General features: G+C 40.1%; 1 protein-coding gene across 1 annotated transcript in view; it reads right to left on the bottom strand.

Annotated features, from left to right (window-relative positions):
* Window positions 1-20,064, bottom strand: part of LOC143988159 (putative cation-transporting ATPase 13A5) — a 171,535-nt gene that overhangs the window by 91,848 nt on the left and 59,623 nt on the right. The window contains exons 9-12 of the mRNA XM_077487486.1: window positions 18,810-18,941; window positions 16,765-16,935; window positions 13,029-13,186; window positions 3,220-3,408 (exon numbers count right to left, since the gene is read on the bottom strand). Of these exons, the coding sequence (XP_077343612.1) occupies window positions 3,220-3,408; window positions 13,029-13,186; window positions 16,765-16,935; window positions 18,810-18,941 (650 nt within the window). The remainder of the gene's footprint in view (window positions 1-3,219; window positions 3,409-13,028; window positions 13,187-16,764; window positions 16,936-18,809; window positions 18,942-20,064) is intronic.

Raw genomic sequence — 20,064 nt, 5'->3', positions numbered from 1 at the left:
GGCTCATTCCCGCACTACAACTAGAATATATGGGAAAGGTTGCAGTGCCTAAGGCCCAATTTTTCAGCCCCTGTTTAACAGGGGCATGTAATTACAATTTTTGATGCAATGCTTTGCAGCAGGGCTCATTCCTGCACTACAACTAGAGTATATGGGAGAGGTTGCAGTGCCTAAGGTCCAATTTTTCAGACCCTGTTTAACAGGGGCATGTAATTACAATTTATGATGCAATGCTTTGCAGCAGGGCTAATTTCTGCACAACTAGAGTATATGGGAGAGGTTGCAGTGTAGAGGCCCAATTTTTCAGCCCCTGTTTAACAGGGGCATGTAATACAATTTTTGATGCAACGCTTTGCAGCAGGGCTCATTCCTGCACTCCACCTAGAGTATCTGGAAGAGGTTGTAGTGTCATGGCACCAGAAAGCAGTGCCTAAGGCCCAATTTTTCAGCCCCTGTTTAACAGGGTCATGTAATTACAATTCTTGATATAATATTTCACAGCAGGGCTCGTTCCTGTGCCCACCGAGAGTAACTGTGAGGAGTTATAGTGTTGTGGCACTAGCACCACCACCACAACCACCAAAGGCCCAATTTTTCTACCACTGTTCAACAATGGCATGTAATTACAATTCTTGATATAATTGTTCACAGCAGGGAGCTCCAGCGCCTACCAAGAGTCACTTTGAAAGCTTACAATGTTGTGGCAACACCAACACCTTGTTCCGCCATTTATGCAGAGCATATAGGGCAGGCCCCTACTTTCAAACATCCAACCTACAAATGTCTCCTACTTGCAAATGGAAGGAGACAACAGGAAAAGATGAAAAAGATGTGCGGCAAAAAAAATGATACAGGGGTGATAACCCTTCCCTATGTTTTCCAAAAGCTTAAAAATAGATTTTTTGACTGGAGCTACACTTTAAAAATGTACCAGTTCAAAATTACAAACAGATTCTACTTAACACAACAAACCTACACAGTCCCTGTCTTGTTTGCACCGCATGTATACTGCTGTTCTGAGTATATAGGGCCTGGGTGCCCCACGTCTTTCCTTTTTTTAATGTAACCAGATATTACATTAAAACCGCAAGCAGTTTTAAATTACTTTTTTTCCGTTAAATGTCATTTTGTGAAGGGACTGTTCTAAACACGGGAAACACATGGCACTTCACAGGCATACTACAGACACCCCCCAGGCACCATATTTAAAGGAATATTTCACTTTTTTTTCACTTTAATCGTCATTAAAATCAGTGCTCCCGAAAAACTGGCCATTTTTAAAAGCATTTTAGGCATTGACCCATGTCCCTTGGGGCAGGAGCCAGGTCCCCAACCCCTTTCTAGGACAATATCTTGCATATTAGCCATTAAAATTAGCACTTTTTATTTCGAACATTCGTTCTATAGGAAGAAAGGAATGGAAAAGAAAAGGAAGGTTTGAAAAAAGCATGTGAAAACACTTACATTGTGCATTTAAAGGCATTCCCATTGTAATAAAAATAAATTTTGTTGCGCTAAAAGCAAAAGAAAATAAACAAAGAAAATACAGCAGCTAACACAAATATTGCTGGATACAATATGGAAACAAATATAAAGTGTGGTGTAGCGCTTTAACAATTGATAAATATAAAGTTCAAATTATTGATGGATGAATTCCAGAAAAATGGTCAGAATAGAATCGTTATCCTTCAATTCATGAAAGGGACAGGAGGAACCACCACCAACACCCGATATTACTGACTCTTACTGTCAGTGCACATAATAGGCTATGCAGTTTTTGCTGCCCCTGTTTGAACTTGGAAGCTGGTGGCCATTGGGGAAATTAACTTTTCTGAGGACACTTTTGAGGAAGTCTTGAGAAGTGCAAAGAAAATTTTTTTTTTTGCTTATGGATGGTTCCCCTTATGTGGATTAACCATATTGGGATAAGGAGGAGTCTGGAAATCTGATCTTTTGCAATTCTATCCTATGTGCATATATTATGTGCACTGACGGTAAGAGTCAGTAATATTGGGTGTTGGTGGTGGTTCCTCCTGTGCCTTTCATGAATTGATGGATAACGATTCTATTCTGACCGTTTTTCTGGAATTCGTCCATCAATAATTTGAACTTTATTTTCCCATTGAAATCTAGGGGATAAAAAGCACCTGAATATGTTAAAAAAACTCTCTTTTTTTCTTTTTTTTAAAGATAAGGCAATTGAGTATAAAACTTTGAACAGGCACAATTAGAAAGGATGGGATTCTGCATAGTCAGGCATTGTAAAGCATAGAGAAACTAGCATAAAACCGCTCAAGCGTGAATGGGGGCTTAGTCTAATGAGGAATAAAATGCATATATTCCAACATGATAACAACCCCAAACACACCTCCAAGACGACCACTGCCTTGCTAAAGAAGCTGAGGGTAAAGGTGATGCACTGGTCATGCATGTCTCCAGACCTAAACCCTATTGAGCATCTGTGGGGCATCCTTAAAACAGAAGGTGAAGGAGCACAAGGTCTCTAACATCCACCAGCTCTGTGATGTCATCATGGAGGAGTGGAAGAGGACTCCAATGGTAACCTGTGAAGCTTTGGTGAATTCCATGCCCAAGAGGGTTAAGGCAGTGCTGGAAAATAATGGTGGCCATTATTTCACTTAGGGGTGTACTAACTTTTGTTGCCAGCATTGTAGATATTAATGGCTGTGTGTTGAGTTATTTTGAGGGGACAGCAAATTTACACTGTTATACAAGATGTACAATCACTACTTTACATTGTAGCAAAGTGTCATTTCTTCAGTTTTGTCACATGAAGATAGAAGAAAATATTTACAGAAATGTGAGGGGCGTAGTCACTTTTGTGACATACTGTATATCTATCTATCTATCTATATATATATATATATATATATATATATATATATATATATATATATATATATATATATATATATACATATATATATACACACCTATATACACATGGGGCTTTCAACTGATATACAGCATACTATGCATTACTAAAGCAATCCATAGAATTGGTTTACAACTATAGTTTGTTTTTTGTTTTTTTATCAATGTCTCTTAACTCGTGTAATCCTTCCAGATCACACCCAATCATCAGTGCCTACCCATGAAGCAGGACAACTCAGATTATACAAAATATATAATTTATTTGTTAAATGTATTATACTAATGAGAATTTAGACCAACATCTGAAAATGTAAAAATACTTACTTTGTCAAAGCAAACAACATTTAGCTGTCCACATAAAATAATCCTCTGAGGACTGATGCAAAAAATGCCTTGCTTTTTTAATCGTGCCTGAGAGTAGAGAGTGCAGATTGTCAAAGATGGGGGCAGAGAAACAGGTATAGCCGAAGTTGCCATGATAAGTGCCATGATCACTAATTCTTGAGCTGTTGCCTACAAAACAAAGAGTGATAATATGAAAGTTTTATGTCTACACAAGAGAAAAAATATATATAAATCAATTTAATATTCCCTTTTCAACTTTTTGCTGTCCAGATATGCACCCAATCAGAATGTTTACACTAGTTACAAACATCTTTGTTCTTTACTAGTACCATTTCTTACTCATGCATCCAGAACTTACTTTTCACTTCTGCCTTTTCTCCAGAACTTCTTCCATTTGCCATCAAATTCTCAAAAACCCTTCAAGTTTTCAAGCATACTCTCAAAACCCATGAATTTTTTGGACAGATGAGTTCTACAACACCTTAATTTGGTATGGTCTCTCGTTTCAACTGCTTTTACACATTGCTGTATATTTTATGCCATTGTTATAGCTCCTTTTTGCTATTTATGCTGTAATGCCACATACAGACGATCAAAATTTTGGTCGGAAAAAATTCTGATTGTTTTCATACATACACACGGTCACACCAAATTCCGACCGTCAAGAACGCGGTGACGTACAACACGTATGACGGGACTAGAAAAAGGAAGTTCAATACCCAGTATCCAATAGCTTCCATCTCATAGTTGAATCTGAGCATGCGTGAGTTTTTGCTCGTCGAAATTGCACACACACGATCAGAATTTTCGATAGAAAGTTTTTCCGTCAGAAAAATTAAGAACATGCTCTCAAATTTTTGCTGGCGGAAATTTGGCCAGTTAAATATCGATGGAGCATACACACGGTTGCATTTTCCGATGAAAAGCTCTCATCGGTCTTTTGCTGGCCGGAATTCCAATCGTGAGTACGCAGCATAAGAGTCACTTATTTCATATTATTGAAGACATTACTGCATAAAACATTACTGCATAAAAAAAAAAATGAATGCATATGTATGTCTTTAATTAGTTTGCCCTAAAACTCTATAAGGTATCAAAAAATCGAAATTGTGGTACCTTATACAGTATTATATATGTAGAGTAGAGGGACCAGTCTGGGCATTTGAAACAATCATTTTTATACAGATAATTTGACAAAAAACTGTTTCATTAGGTCATACATGAGAGAAATGTTGTACAAATGTATTTTTTATTTTTATATGAATGAAAATATGGCTACTTATAAAAGTTTTCTAATAAAAAAGCAAGACATCAGGTAGTACTTGGTCCTGTGGAAACAATCAGGGCCATAAGATTTTTATTGCAAAATATTTCCATATACATTAGTGGATCTTCAGTAATTTTTTTTCAATTTTCCATCTATTAAATCTTCTGCCCTTGCTGTTTTAATTTTAGAAACTATTTTTTTTTTATGTCAGTAAATACTGTACCTTACACAGCCCACTTTCTGTTTCTTGACTGGTAAAAAGCCCAGGCTTATGACGTCATGCACAGCTCTCTCTCTCTCACTCACTCTTGTGAGAGTTTGCCAGAAAGGGAAGGCTTATGGGTCATAAGAGGGCCAATGAGAGCATCAGGGCTGCAGAGCTGGAGGTGTGTCTGTGTGTCTGTGTAAATCCAGGAAGTAAACAGGCAGCAGCTTCAGCTGCCCACAGTTAAAATGGATGCAGCCAGACTCAGTGGATGGAGATTTCTGCAGCATATTTGGCAAGTACAGAATCACAGTATATATAAAATAATATGCAAAGTGGTTGGAGGGAAGCTTCAGAATGACAAAGATGTTTTTATTACAAATTATCTGAGCAGACTGCAGTTCCTCTTTAATGTTTGGTTCTGCATGTTTGCCTGCAGAATAGCTAGATGGAAAGTCGTAGGACAATCCAGATGGCCACAGGATCTGGAGAAGTCACATAATGCCTATCCAAATACAACTGGCTAACTCATTTAACAGACACCTAAGGCTAAACACAGGGAAAGGTTTTACCACCCCCAAAACTGGAAATGTAAATAAAATCTTACTGTTCTGAGACACCTGGAAAGCTGCTTTCACACTGATGTGATGAGGTTTACTAGCATCTCGGGTGCAGGGCACCCTCAATTTTACTGGGTTAGCTGTGCTTTGCCATAGACTTGTTTGACTATTCTTCCAGAAGTGCATTTGTGAGGTCAGACACTGATCTGGACAAGAAGGCCTGGCTTACAGTCTCCGCTCTAATTCATCCCAAAGGTGTTCTATCGGGTTAAGGTCAGGACTCTGTGCAGGCCAGTTAAGTTTCTGTACCCCAAACTCGCTCATCCATGTCCTTATGGACCTTGTTTGCGCACTGACACACAATCATGTTGGTATAGAAAGGAGCCATCCCCAAATTGTTCCCACAAAGTTGGAAGCATGAAATTGTCCAAAAAGTCTTGGTGTGTGTAAGGAAATGTAGAGTTACTCCTTAGATTTGTAATGTTTTTAGAATCAAATCTATAATGTTTTAGAAAATGTTTTCATCTCATGCTAGCTTGTGCAAGTTTACCAGTGCTAAGGCGAAGTGTGAAGCAGGATGCGTCTGTGGTTAGAGTTGATTTTTAGCTATAGCATGTTAAGAACATATATTGCACATTTGGGACATTGAGTCTGTCTCTAGGCAGAAATACTATGAATATCTTTTAGGTTAATATTAATTGTATAGCATAATGCTTGAATGCGATTGGTTGTTCATGGGACCTTCCCCCTATACGACCCCTTTTTGTTTATTGCATATTATTCTGTGAAGCCGGAATAAACCTTTTTATTCTTGATCATCCACACACTGTGTATGGTGTCTTGATTACTCAGAGAGTTTTTCCATTGACCACCAGAGTCCAGCTCGAGCACAAAAAAAAGGGGCTGAGATAAGACGAACCTTTCAGCATGCTGTGACCTTAAGAATTCCCTTCACTGGAACTAAGGGGCCAAGCCCAACCCCTGAAAAAAAAAACCACACCATAATCCCCCTTCACTTTATGATTTGGACCAGTGCACAAATCAAGCTCCGTAAAGACATGGATGAGATAGTTTGCGGTGGAAGAACTTGACTGGCACGTACAAAGTACTGACCTCAACCCGAAGATCTCTTCTTTCCTGCTGCTGGCACCACTCTGGAGACCGCTAGCTGGGATAAGAGGTGGAGTGCAGTTGGTATCACTCCGAATGAGACAGGAGCCAGCACTATGTAGGAGGCATCAGCTTACATGGCTCTTGCTCCCTACTACAGCTCCAGCTTAACAGGCAGCGTTACATTGCACTCTGTTTGATGCTCTGGAATGGTGGATCAACAAGCCCAGACCGAGATCTACCAGTCACCTGTTCATGATCTACAGGTTGCTTAGCCCCAGTTTGCAAGGATAAGACAAACCATTTAACACTGACAGGGGTGCTTCCAATAAGCAGGTTTATGTATGTATGTAAAACCTTTGTCTTAAAAGAAAAAAAAAATGTTTGTTTAACTGATTATAACACATTATCTGGCATTTGGCTTCAATTTGTTAGTGTATTTAAATCTGCTAGTACATCTGAGGCCGCGTACACACGCGGGGACTGTTTGCCCAACTTTGTCCGCTGAACAGTGTTTCGGGGAACAGTCCGCTCGTGTGTGGGCTTCAGCGGACAGTTTCAGCGGACAGTCTGACGAACAAAGTTTTTCGGAAATTCCGTAAAACTGGCCGCTGAAACTTGGTTTGAGCGGACAGTCCGCCCGTGTGTAGGCTTGTTCGTCAAACTAAGTTCCGCGCATGCTCAGAAAGGATTTACACGGCGAAGGTTGCATTGCAGTGTATAGGACGTCGTATTTCTAGTCCCGTCGTACGTGCCGTTCACGTCATCGCGCAAGTTTCAGCGGACTGTTCGTTCGTCGTGTGTGGCCAAGTCCGTCCATGCTAATTTTGAGCGGACTGTCCGCTCAAACTGTTTGACGAACAAAGTTGGGCGAACAGTCCCCGCGTGTGTACGCGGCCTAACACTCCCTTTTCCCCTTCCCTCCAGACTGGAAATGCTGCTGTCTGCTGAGGCCCTGTGCTCATTCATTCAAAGTGGGGGCATTCTAATACAGGAAGTGTGCTTTGGTCAGATCACCAGATGAAAACAGGGAAAAATGCCTAAAAAAATAAATAAATAAAACAATGCAGCCACCACATTGAAGGATTGGTAAACTGCAATATATTTGGATATTTACCTGTGAAGCCAATTTCTTGAAATACATGATGGGACACAGAGCAGACTATAAATATAGCTATCTGGGTTATGCACCACCTATAGGTGAATGGACATGGTACATCAATCACACAGGACGCCCTTCCCTTTAATACTCCTCCTATATAGAAAGTACCTCAGTTTTGTAGCAAGCAATGGATTCTCTGAAAGAGGAGATGGAGCTCTGTGTCCCATAATGTACTCCAAGAAATGGATTTTACAGGTAAGTATTTGGGAAAAATCCAATTTTCTTAATTGTACATCAGGGGACACAAAGCAGGCTATAAACATAACTATTTTGGACGCCCCAGAGCAATACCGATGAGGGTAGGGAGACACCATCACAGAAACCACCACCAAGGAAGAACCTCCCTGCCGTTTGTAATATGCTGAGGCCAAAGGCAGTATCCTCCACGGCTCTGACATCCACCTGGTAAAATCTTGTGAATATATGAACCAAAGACTATATAGCGGCCTTGCAAACCAGAACCACTGATGCCTGATGGCAGATAGCCCAAGATGCCCCAAAGATGTAGAGAACACTCTCACCAGAAAGGGTGGGACCTTGCCCTTTCAAACCATAGGCTTGACTAATTAACTGGCGAATCCAATGAGAAATAGTTGACCTGGATGCCATCTGCCCTTTCTAAGCTCTTCTGGCAGCACAAACCAGGATTTATGACCTGTGCCGACAACTCAAGTAAATCATGACCGCCCGAACTACATCCAGAATATGCAGCAATCTTTCATCTGTCAACTGTGGACAAGGAAAAAAGAGAGACAAGACACTGTCCTGATTCAAGGGAAAGATAGAACCACTCTAGGCAAGAAAGATGGATGAGGATGCAACATCACCTGATCATGATGCAAGACCAAGAACGGCTCCTTACTCAAAAGAGCTGCCAGCTCTGACACTCTTCTTGCTGAAGCAATAGTAATCAATTAAACCACCTTTTGAAACAAAGGACTAATGGAGTTTTTCTCGAATTGGTTCAAAAAGTTGGCTTCTGCAAGGCCAGCCAAGACCAAGTTCAAGTCTCAAAGGCACAAGGGCAGCATGACAGGCGGGACTGTGTGCGTCACGCCCTGCGTGAAGTACAAATCAAACAACGGTCTCTGGAAAAAAAATGGATAGAGAGAATATCTGACCCTTAATGGTACTTAAGGCCAATCTAATTTCCCATCCTAATTGGAGAAAGGAAAAATCTCCCACTCACATAATTCCGCGGTTGCCACTTTCTGGCTTCACACCAGGCATATAATATTTTCAAGTGAAATGAATGAAACAGCTGTTCACTTAGGCCAGCGGAATATACTGATATTGATCCATGCGTCTTCAGCAAATCCAGCACTGGGGCTAGGAGCCTTATGAACCCTCTGGGAGCTGTGGCTAGCCTGAAATGATGACTTTCTACTGCAAATCACAGAAATCTTTGATGAGCCTGGAAAAAACGGACACATGAAGATATGTGTCATTGATGACTATGGACACTGGAAATCTACCTCTTGCAGAAAGGCCATCACTGAATAGACCGATCCGATCTAAAACATAAAAATGTTTAGAAATTTTTCTTGAGATCTAAGATAGACCTCATGTCCCAATTTGGTTTTGGGGCCGTTACCAGTTGAGCGTTTACAATAATGAGCTCCTAGCTTCTGCCCCAAGAGCAACTGTAAGGCAAAGGGCTGATTACGCTGCTGCAGACCCAGAAAGTCCAAAAGAGGCATACTTAACCTACCAGGTTTCTGCTGAAGTCAACCTAAAGATGGAGTGAACCACCTCAGAGACTACTGTGACAACCTCTGGCCCGAGATACTTTCAAAACACAGCAACCTCAGATGCTTTCTTCACACTGGAGGGGAAAAGCTTATAGCACCTGGTACTCCCGGTAAGTCTCCCATCCAAGTACTAAGCAGGCTCAATCCTGCTTATACTCTGAGATCAGCAAAGATCCGGCACATTCAGGGTGATGCAGTTGAAGTCTATTGCAGCTGTCAATGCCACTGCTAAATTCTCCTAATGACATTCTAATGTGCCAGGAATTACTGCAAAGCCAAATAAACACAGTGGCTGAGATACACCTGATACCACTGGTCCATCAGGAGATGCAAACACTGCTAGATTATCACCCGAGTCCACTGGACCTGAGGGCAGTACACCTGCCTCCCCCAGCTGCCTCTCCCTTCTGGGGCCTTTTAACTTGTATAATAATTAAATAATGTAGCAATTATATTTGCCAAAACCTAATACGCAGTCCCCAAAGATGCAGACCCAAACTATATTGGGCTATCACTAAGCAACCATATAGGTATGTAAGTACACAGATATGAAGGTACACAGGAATGCTGTGATACAGGTATACAAGTACTCATATAAGTATGCAATTCAATGCAACTATGCATGTAAGTATGCAGTTCAATGCAAGTAAGCATGTAAGTATGCAGTTCAATGCAAGCAAGCATATAAGTATGAAGTTCAATACAAATACACACATAAGTATTCAGTGCAAGAAAGTATGCAGTTCAATGCAAATATCCGTTTAAATGTGCAGTTCAATCCAAGTAAGCATGTAAGTATGCAGCTCAATGCTAGTAGGCATGTAAGTATGTAGTTCAATGCAAATACACATGTAAGTATGCAGTTCAATGGAAGTAAGCATGCAAGTATGCAGTGCAATGCATATACGAAGGTAAGTACGCAGTTCAATGCAAGTAAGCATGCAGTTCAATGCAAATATGCATGTATTTATGCAGTTCAATACAAATATGCATGCAAGTATGCAGCTCAATGCAAATATACATGTACGTATGCAGCTCAATGCAAGTAGGCATGTAAATGTGCAGTTCAGTGCAAATACATATGTATGTATGCAGTTCAAAGCAAGTAGACATGTACGTATGCAGTTCAATGCAAGTACACATGTAAGTATGCAGATTAATGCAAATATACATGTAAGTATGCAGTGGAATGCAAATACACATGTAATTATGCAGTTCAAGGCAAGTAAGTATGCAGTTCAATGCAAGTAAGCATGTAAGTATGCATTTCAATGTATATACACATGTAAGCATGCAGTTCAATGCAAGTAGGCATGTAAGTAAGCAGTTCAATCCAAATATGCATGCAAGCATGCAGTTCAATGCAAATAAGCATGTAAAGTATGCAGTTCAATTCAAGTATGCATGTAAATATTCAAGTAGGCATGTACGTATGCAGTTCAATGCAAATACACATGGAAGTATGCAGTTCAAAGCAAATATACATGTAAATATGCAGTTCAATGCAAGTAAGCATGTAAGTTTTCAGGTCAATGCAAATATGCATGTAAAGTATGTAGTTCAATACAAGTAAGCATCTGAGTATGCAGCTCAATGCAAGTAGTCATGTATGTATTCAGTTTAATGCAAATATGCATGTAAGTATGCATTTCATTGCAAATAACGCATGTAAGTGCTACAATTATACAGGTATGCATGCCATAATGACATATGCTGCACCTGCCCAACTGCACTTGACCCCTTACCAGTTTTGCAGGACTAGCCAAGCATAAATGTATCCTACGCATTCCTGAATGCAGCCTCTTTGCTGCTTCAGGGCAGCCTAAATGTAAGCTCATGCAGATCAAATGCAAGCTACTCTGGAGACACAAGTCTTTAAGTGCACCGATACTCGTGCAGGGGTGTATTGACAAACATTTTTACAAGCAAGTATATGCAGTAAGATTACAAGTATGCCTTTATTATGCATTAATGCAGTATATGATTGTGTCCTGTATGGTCTTGCAGCTCTCCCATAGGTAGTACTCATACCTCATTATCCAGCCATAGACTGCTCCGTGTCTCTAGGAGCCTCGTGCGTGACTTCAGCCCACGCGTGACTTCAATCATAACCAAAAATGGCCACGCTTCTACTTCCCGCCTACACTGCACAAGAGTAGGCTATACCGAGTGACCATGCGCCCTCTAGCGGCTGGTTAATAAAACTGCAGCCCAATACCACTGAGACACACACAGAGCACGACCTGGCCAGACCAAATAGCACACTGCCCCATTGGCTGCCGGGAGAATAACCAGACAGTCAGATCTCCTTTTTTTTAAAGAAAAACTGCAAGTGCAAACCTACCATTCCTGCCGCAGGGTTCTGAATCATAATGGGGGGGGGGGGGGCAACCATCACACATCATAGCGGGCTATGTCAAACAAGACCTTCAAGGACTCAGTCTCCCTTACATCTGGGGTCCACTCCTCTGGACTTGTATAGCACCCTGCTGGAAAGCATCTTAGTGAGAACAAACACTGTACAGGGCTCCATTTTGCGGGGTCCAGTGCCATAAAGCTGCGTTACAAGCAAACCTTGAGGATTCGTCTCCTTATCAGTGAGGCTTGGGTACCATCGATTTTGTCTGACAGCTTTTCAAATGGATCCAATTGAAGTCCATGATTCTCAGCATAACCGCTCCGGACCTCCAAGTATGTTCCAACAGCACATGCACCACATCAGTGACCATCACTTTACAGGCACTATAGGTGGCTCATAACCCAGATAGTTATGTTTATAGCCTGCCCTGTCAACAAATTTTCCAAAAAGAGCTGCGCTATAAAAGTGAACAACTATACTTTAAAGGATTTACCCTCTTTGCTCCTTAAACTTTGGCTGGGTGACAAGCCATTGGCGATACCTGATCTCATCTAAGGGATCAAAACAGCTGGTAAGCGGCAGTATTGTTGGTGGTGGAGGATCCTTCCTCTCCTTTTTGTGACACTTCTTCATTGGTGTTGTGTGTAATATCACAGTGGAGACCATGTGGAAAATAGTTTCTTCTGGAAATGGACTAATTGACTCTTTATACTTAGGGATAATATTTTGATTTTAGTGGTGTAAGCTTTTTCTTATAAAAAAATAGTTGCATGCAATTTTATATTATGTGCATCCCACCCATATTATATGTTTAATTGAATAATGGTCAATCACTGTATTATTTCTACATTATGCTATATGTACTAGATATTATATAGTTGTTCACTTTTATAGCGCAGCTCTTTTCGGAAAATGTGTTGATATTATTGTGGGTATCTCACATTTGAGTTGCAGCTTCCAATCTAGTCACGTTTTGTCTAAATATTTTTTATTCAGTTTATTTAGTACACATTTCTTTTTTATTGTTTAAACAGCGCTGTATTGACACTTTTTTCTTTCTAGGTCTACTGGAACTTGCTTCTGGTCAACCTGGTGGCAGCCCTAACAGACTCACCTATTTCTCCCTTGACACTTTGCCTCTGGACTATTATGGACCATATATTGTCATATTGAAGTATCTGAGCATTGCACCTATTACTTGTTAATATCAATAATTGGATGACGATGACCAAGGTCAATAGTGTTTGATGCAGTCAGCTGTGTGAAGATGTGCAGCCTACTTGAATATTTACTTGGCTCAAAGGTGCTCTCTGGCACAGCAGGGATTGTGGGTCTGATAGCCTGATAGCACCTGCAAAAAAGTATTCTACTTACCCCATTACGTGCAGAAATTGCAACTGAGTATATGACTCCAAAGATGGAAAGTATGATGAGCCCAACAAGAACTTTCAAAACCTCTCTGTGCAATTTGAAATTCACAGGTTTGGGATACATAATTGATCTCACAAGGTCTCCCTTTGCTGTGTTGAATCCTAGGAGTCAATATATATTGAAATTCAGATTAAAGTAATAAAAATGTAAATCTATGATTTAATTTAAGCCTGGTAAATTAGACGATGATAACTAAGGATGAATAGCAGTCAAATTGGCATCTTTTTTACAGCAGCCATGGCCATATTTGGGTAAAGAAATCACCTCTTATCCATGCTCCTTTGATTATTCTGCTGATAACAGCTCCAGGACAGGAGCTGTTATTCAGAGAGTGGCACCATAGTGTCTGGTTATCATGTAAAGGACATGGATCTATATTATGATGTTTTTCTTAATAAAGAACTTGTCAAAAACTGTATGTTTTTATTTACACTTTACATTTTCTTTAAAGAGTAGGGGTATGTATCCCTCACTCATTCACATAGGGGAGACTAGTATCTGGCTTCAACCTTATTGTTAAAAGAGGCTTTCAGATTCCAGTAAACCTCCTGCCCTTGTCCTTATCAACATAGGGACAAGATGCTTTGCTAAGGGGTCCCCACCTGGCAAGGCACCCATCCATGTTGAGTGCATGTGGCCTGGTATGGTTCAAGGAGGGAGGGAGGAGTTTGGAATTTTGGGGGACCTCATGCTTTTTTATGTTTTTTGTGAGACATCCCCCCTTAAAATTATTCCCAGATCTAAAAGGTCTAAAATTTGGATGGGACCTCATGCTGTATTTTTTTTTTCCTTTAGTTTTTTTGGTGGGGTCTCTTGTAAAATTAATATCAGGCCTGAAGGGAATGGTATGAATTATGAGGGGAATCCCCAAACAAAAAAAATGGTATGGAGCCCTCATAATTCACACTAGTCCCTTAAGGTTTGGTATGAATTTTAGGCAAACCCCACCCAAAAAAAAAACATCAGGAGGACCCCCAAAATGTTACACCAGAGCCTTTAGTTCTCGAATGGATTATAAGAGGGAAATTAAGAAAGAAAATCATGAGGTTCCCTTAAAAATTCAGACATTTATCCAAGCATGCAGCATGGCATGGCAGGAAGAGGGGGGCAAGTGTACACCACCCTCCGGAACCATGCAAGGTCAAATGCCCTCAACATGGGTGGGTACCTTGCTAGTGGGGTGCCCCCTGGTCAAACACCTTGCTTTCATGTTGATGAGGATAAGAGCCTGTTCCCCCACAACCTTTGTGGTTGTACGGGTCTTCAGGCAGGGAGCTTATCAGAATTTGGATGTCCCCATTCAATAAGGTGGCCCCCAGTTATGCCCCCCTTCTCATTCTGTAATCGTGTAACCTAGAAATAACCACATTTCAAAAATATATCAACTCACCACTGCCATGTCCCATTTCTTTAAAATTAATATAGCAAGAAGCAAAAAGGCACACAAAAAGGCAAAAGGCACACAGACCCCAAAGGTTCCCCAAAATACATAGCAGACCCCTAAGGGTCTTTATATATTTTGGGGGAACTTTGAAGGGGTTTGTGGGTGTTTTTTTCTTTTAAATAGAAGTGCAATTTTCATTGCTGGCAATTTAAACTGTGTTTTTTTTTTGTAAATGTCATCTTTGCTGTAGAATATCCTACAGCAAGAATGAAGGGTCTGGCATTAGGTCCCCTGTGAAATCCATACTTGACTCTTTGGGTCTGGTATGGAATTTAAGAGTGACTACATGGAAAAAACAAAAGTGTGACATCCCCCTAAAAATCTATACCAGACATTTAATCCAAGCATGCAGTGCCCCCCGCCCCTTTGACAAAGCATCTTGTACTCATGTTAACGAAGAAAAGGGCCTCTTCCCCACAACCATTGCCCATCTATTGTAGGGGTTTGAAGGGAATCTGGTCTGTAGGGAATCTGGTAGACCCCTTTAACCACTTGACTACTGGGCACTTAAACCCCCTTCCTAACATGAGCAAATTTCAGCTTTCAGTGCTCTCACACTTTTAATGACAATTACTCAGTCATGCAACACTGTACCTATATGAAATTTTTGTCCTTTTTTTCCCACAAATAGAGCTTTCTTTTAGTGGGATTTAATCACTGCTGTGTTTTTTTATTTTTTGCGCTATAAATCAAAAAAGACTGACAATTCTGTAAAAAAAAAAAAGTATTGGCAGTGTTGACAGAGTATTGGTGAGTATTGCAGAGTATTGCACAGTGTTGCAGAGTATTGGCAGAGTATTGCACAGTGTTGCAGAGTATTGGCAGAGTATTGCACAGTGTTGAAGAGTATTGGCAGAGTATTGCACAGTGTTGGCAGAGTATTGCACAGTATGGGGAGATTATTGGCACAGAGCAGCACTGTGGGCACTACACATCTAGCCCAAAGCGCTGCTGCCATCTCTCCCCCTCTTCCTTCGCACTGTATCGATTGGTACAGAAAGGGGAGGGAGGAACTGGCATCATGACATGACGCCGGTTTGTTTACATGTGATCGCTCCGTCATTTGATGGAGTGATAACATGGTAAATGGCCAATACCAGCAGCTATTTACCGCGATCCGTGATGCGCCGAGTCTTCCAGACACGGTTGTCAAGGATGTTTGTGGGAGCATGTCCCGGGGGGCGCGCAAGAGAAAAACTCTGGGGGAACGTCCATGGACGTCCACCTAGAAAAACATGACCGTGATGTAGCCGTCTTTCGGCTATGGTGCGGTCGGCAAGTGGTTAATAAAAAAATGTAAATCTCCCAAAAAATATTCCACATTGTAAATCCATCATCACAAAGCTCACTGCCACCAACTCATGCAACAAAAAAAAAAAAAACCTGATGTCCCATCAGCACACAGCTGATCTTTGATGGAAACACTAGCTGAATGAAAGCTCCTCGAGCTGTTATCAGCTATATAAAGGAAGAGGCAAGGATAGCGGTGACATCATTGTCCATATACCGCTATGGCCATATTTAGGCAATGATGTAAGACTCCATTCACTGCCCATTGTATTACCTGGCTGGGCATTCCTGGCCATGTAAATAAATTGGCTGGGTGACATCAGTGGTTGGTATGGATGCAGCGGCATTAAGCTGAAAGCTGACAAGTTCATTCAGTTTTTAAAAATGTCACTGTGAATAACAGACAATGGTTGGCAGTTATACAAAATGCATATATAAATATATTTTTGCTAAATGGGGCAATACCAGCTTTTGATAGAAAAAGTGTACTTACCTTTTACACAGTACACCATTACATATAATACATTTTTTGTTCAATCAACACATTTTTGAAAAGGCACATTTTCTGTGTGTTTATTTAATCATATCACCTATATCTGTAGGCACTGTTCGGATAAAGATCTAATGTTTCCCTGTTCAAATATGTTAAAAAGGGTAACAATTTCCATGGGTGCTTAATTTTTCACATGAAGATACCCAGTGATAAAGTCAAATCTTTGGAAGTTTAATACTGATACTGTAAACTTTGAATAAGAAAGCGTGAATTTTTGATTTGTAGAGAGGGGATAAATTCATAATTCAGAAAAGACAAAACATACAGTATAGCTTTTTTTCTGGCAATAATTTATTGCAGTCATAATGAACTACTGAGTGCATATTGTCAATCTAATTTAACAAAAGTATATAGTTTATTTTTTATTTTTTATTTTGCTATAATATCATCACCTGTGTGTAGGACAACAGCTTTTACCAGCCCATCTGCAGGTGGCTTTGTCTTAACAACCTCTGTTCCACAATACAATATATGTCCACGACAATTTTCACCAGTGAATGTTTTCCATGGAATTTCATTGTCCACATTTGGTAGTGGAACCTTTGTTATAGGAACACTTTCTCCTTTGAAACACAGAATTGGAAAATACTAATTAGGATCAAAATTTATCTAAAGAAAGACAAAAGGTACAAAAGGTAGGACAAGAAATGGCTCACATCTGTAACTACTACAGTACTTTCTCCCACATGTTATAGTTTTCCCAGGATAGTCTCAACTTCTGAAAACAGTGGCTGAGCTTTCCACAGAAAGTAAGAGATGCTAGGGTATCATCAACTATATTAGGGCATTGCCATAGTAGATCCGTAGGGTCAAAGGTTTTTTTGAAGTTAGTCTTGTGCAGGATCTAGCACTGCACAGAAGCACTACTGTTACCAACACAGCAAAGCCTGCACAGAAGCACTGCTGGTAAAAATACACCTTAGCATCTTGCCCAGAAGAACTAGAATTAGCAGCACAACCCAGTAGCCTGCACAGGACCACTACTTCTACCTGCACAGCCCAATATCAAGCATAGGAGCATTGCTGGTATCTGCACAATCCAGCATAGGAGCACTACTGGTAGCAAAACAGGAGCCTTGCTACTAGCACAGCAGGAGTATGGACCTGAGCTGGGTGACCTGAGCTTCCTCTTGGAATATTGAGGATAACAGTGGAAGAGCAGGAGGCAGCCGCAGTTGAACCTATGTTGGGGAGCAGAGCTATTTTTCTGGGTCGACGGTGGTGGCAGATGTTGTAATTGACGATGGGTTTACATTTTTTTTTATTGTTGTTATTTTTAATACAGGACTTGTCAGAAACTACCTACTATTTTTTTTTTTTTACACTACACCTTTACTTCTACTATGTACCCAATACTTGGATACTATGGATTGTGGGGGCAAGCTGTTTTTATCCATAATTTTTCATTGACGACAACTCTTTATTTACATTTAACTGTCAGCAAGAACCCCACTGACTGCTGATGACTCAACAGTTGTTAAGGATGCCAGCAGCCGACCATTCCTTAACAATGCAGTATTAACTTCTCTAAGCAAAGTCATCGGCTACCGGCAGGTGTTAAATTACTGCATATTTTCACTACTAAAATACCACAAGACTTCATAAAATAACTCATGTGATATATTAGTAGCAGTTATTTGTGAATGCCAGAAAACGTTTTGAAAGTGGTGTATTTTACCGCATTTTATTTAACGCATTTTTAAGGTGCTCCATATCGCTTCATGAATGGAGCCCAGAGAGACAGAGAAAGAGAGAGATAGAAAGAGAGGGAGACAGAGAGCAAGAGTGTATAGGTGAGAGGGGGATCATGTGATGTCATGTCTCCCCAGCAAATTTACGAGGGCTACAACCAAATAGAGAATACATTTTCACAAGTACACAAAAAAGCTATTTAGGTTATAACAGTATTATCTACTAAATTGTGCAAAATAGTGTTGTTTTCAGTACAGTGGAACCTTGGATTGCGAGTAACGCGGTTTATGAGCGTTTTGCAATGCAAACTTTTTTTTTTTCATTCTGACTCGCTTTGCAAGCATTGTCTCGCAAGATGAGCAGGATTCAAGCTGCTGGGGTGTGCAGTACCGCATTTGGCTAGAGGTGTGAGTCTCTGAATGTCTCTGAGCGATCTCCGAGCATCTCAGAGTGTTTCCGAGTGCCTCCAGTGCCCCCCACACCTCTGGCCACGTACAATACTGCATAGACAAGCAGTGGCTGTGAAACAGATTATTTGAGTTTCCATTATTTCTTATGGGGAAACTCGCTTTGATATACGAGTGCTTTGGATCACAAGCATTCTTCTAGAACAAATTATGCTCATGATCCAAGGTATTACTGTATTTGGGGTTGCACCCACTTTAAATCCTGCAACATTATGGCCACAAATGTATAACTATAACAGATTTAAATTTCCATACCACACTTGACACGTTTGTTGTACCTGTCAACATTCCTTCATTTACCACACAACCCCCTGTTATTAGCATGGCATCACAGGGCAGAAAAAACTTCTTCTCTGATAAAACAATTACATCTCCAGGAACCAGATATTTAGATTGTACTTCTTCAACCCCTATAAAATAAAAAAAGTTGTATTATCCAAACTGTTTATTTCTGAGTATTGTTTGCTACAGTTTTAAGTCATTGATAATCCGCTTTCGCCTCTAATACATTATAGAGCAGTGTAAATGTGCTAAACGATGTATTGCCCTGTAAGGCCTCATTCACACAGACGTACACAGTGCACATGTGTGCCGGGGTCATGTCTGCCTGCACAAGATGCACAGGTGTTCCATTCATCTGTATTCAGGCAGTCCCGTTCATGTTAATTGGGATGCAATGGCTACATGGACACAGCCGCTGATATGCAAATTATAATTTGAGGGAAAAAAAAACAGGACCTGTCAGGATATTTTTTTTGAAGAAAAGAAGAAATAAATACCCTGAAATTTCTAATGACATGCCTATATTTTCAATGACATTCCTATATTCCATGTCATGCTAACATGGCATAAACATTTAATTCAAGTTTTAAAAATAATAAGATGTGGAATTAAAGAGTTGTAGTAGAATTTATTATACAACCCTAAAGTGACTAGCACATACATTTTGCATGAAGCTTAATAACAGAACATGTGGCTTTTTAACCACTCAACCTCCGGAAGTTTTTACCCCATTCATGACCATTTTGTGCTATTCAGAACTGCATTATTTTAACTGACAATTGTGTGGTCATGCAACACTGTATGCAAACAAACATGTTATCATTTTTTAACACAAATAGGGCTTTCTTTTGGTGGTATTTAATCACTGCTGGGTTGCTGCTTTTTTTTTTTAATGACCTAAACTGAAAAAGACCAGCAATTTGGGGAAAAAAAACAATATTTTCTATTTTCTGTTATAAAACATATCCATTAAAAGATCAAAATATCAAATTTCTTCATAAATTGAGGCCAAAATGTATTCTGCTACATATCTTTGGTACAAAAAAATCCCAATAAGTGTATATTAATTGGTTTGTGCAAAAGTTATAGCATCTACAAACTATGGTATATACACTGGAATTTACGTAGCTATAGACTTTATACTGTAATGGCAGTGATCAGAGACTTATAATGGGACTGTAATAGTATGGTGGGCAATCACAGACACTGTCTGGGAATGTCACTTATGTTCAATAGTGAATAGTCTGGGAA

This window comes from Lithobates pipiens, unplaced genomic scaffold, assembly GCF_037356315.1.
Source record: "Lithobates pipiens isolate NorthernLeopardFrog02 unplaced genomic scaffold, aLitPip1_a1.2 Scaffold_18, whole genome shotgun sequence".
NCBI lineage: Eukaryota > Metazoa > Chordata > Amphibia > Anura > Ranidae > Lithobates > Lithobates pipiens.
The sequence above is the reverse complement of the archived record's forward strand: the minus strand, read 5'-3'. Positions and strand labels throughout refer to the sequence as shown.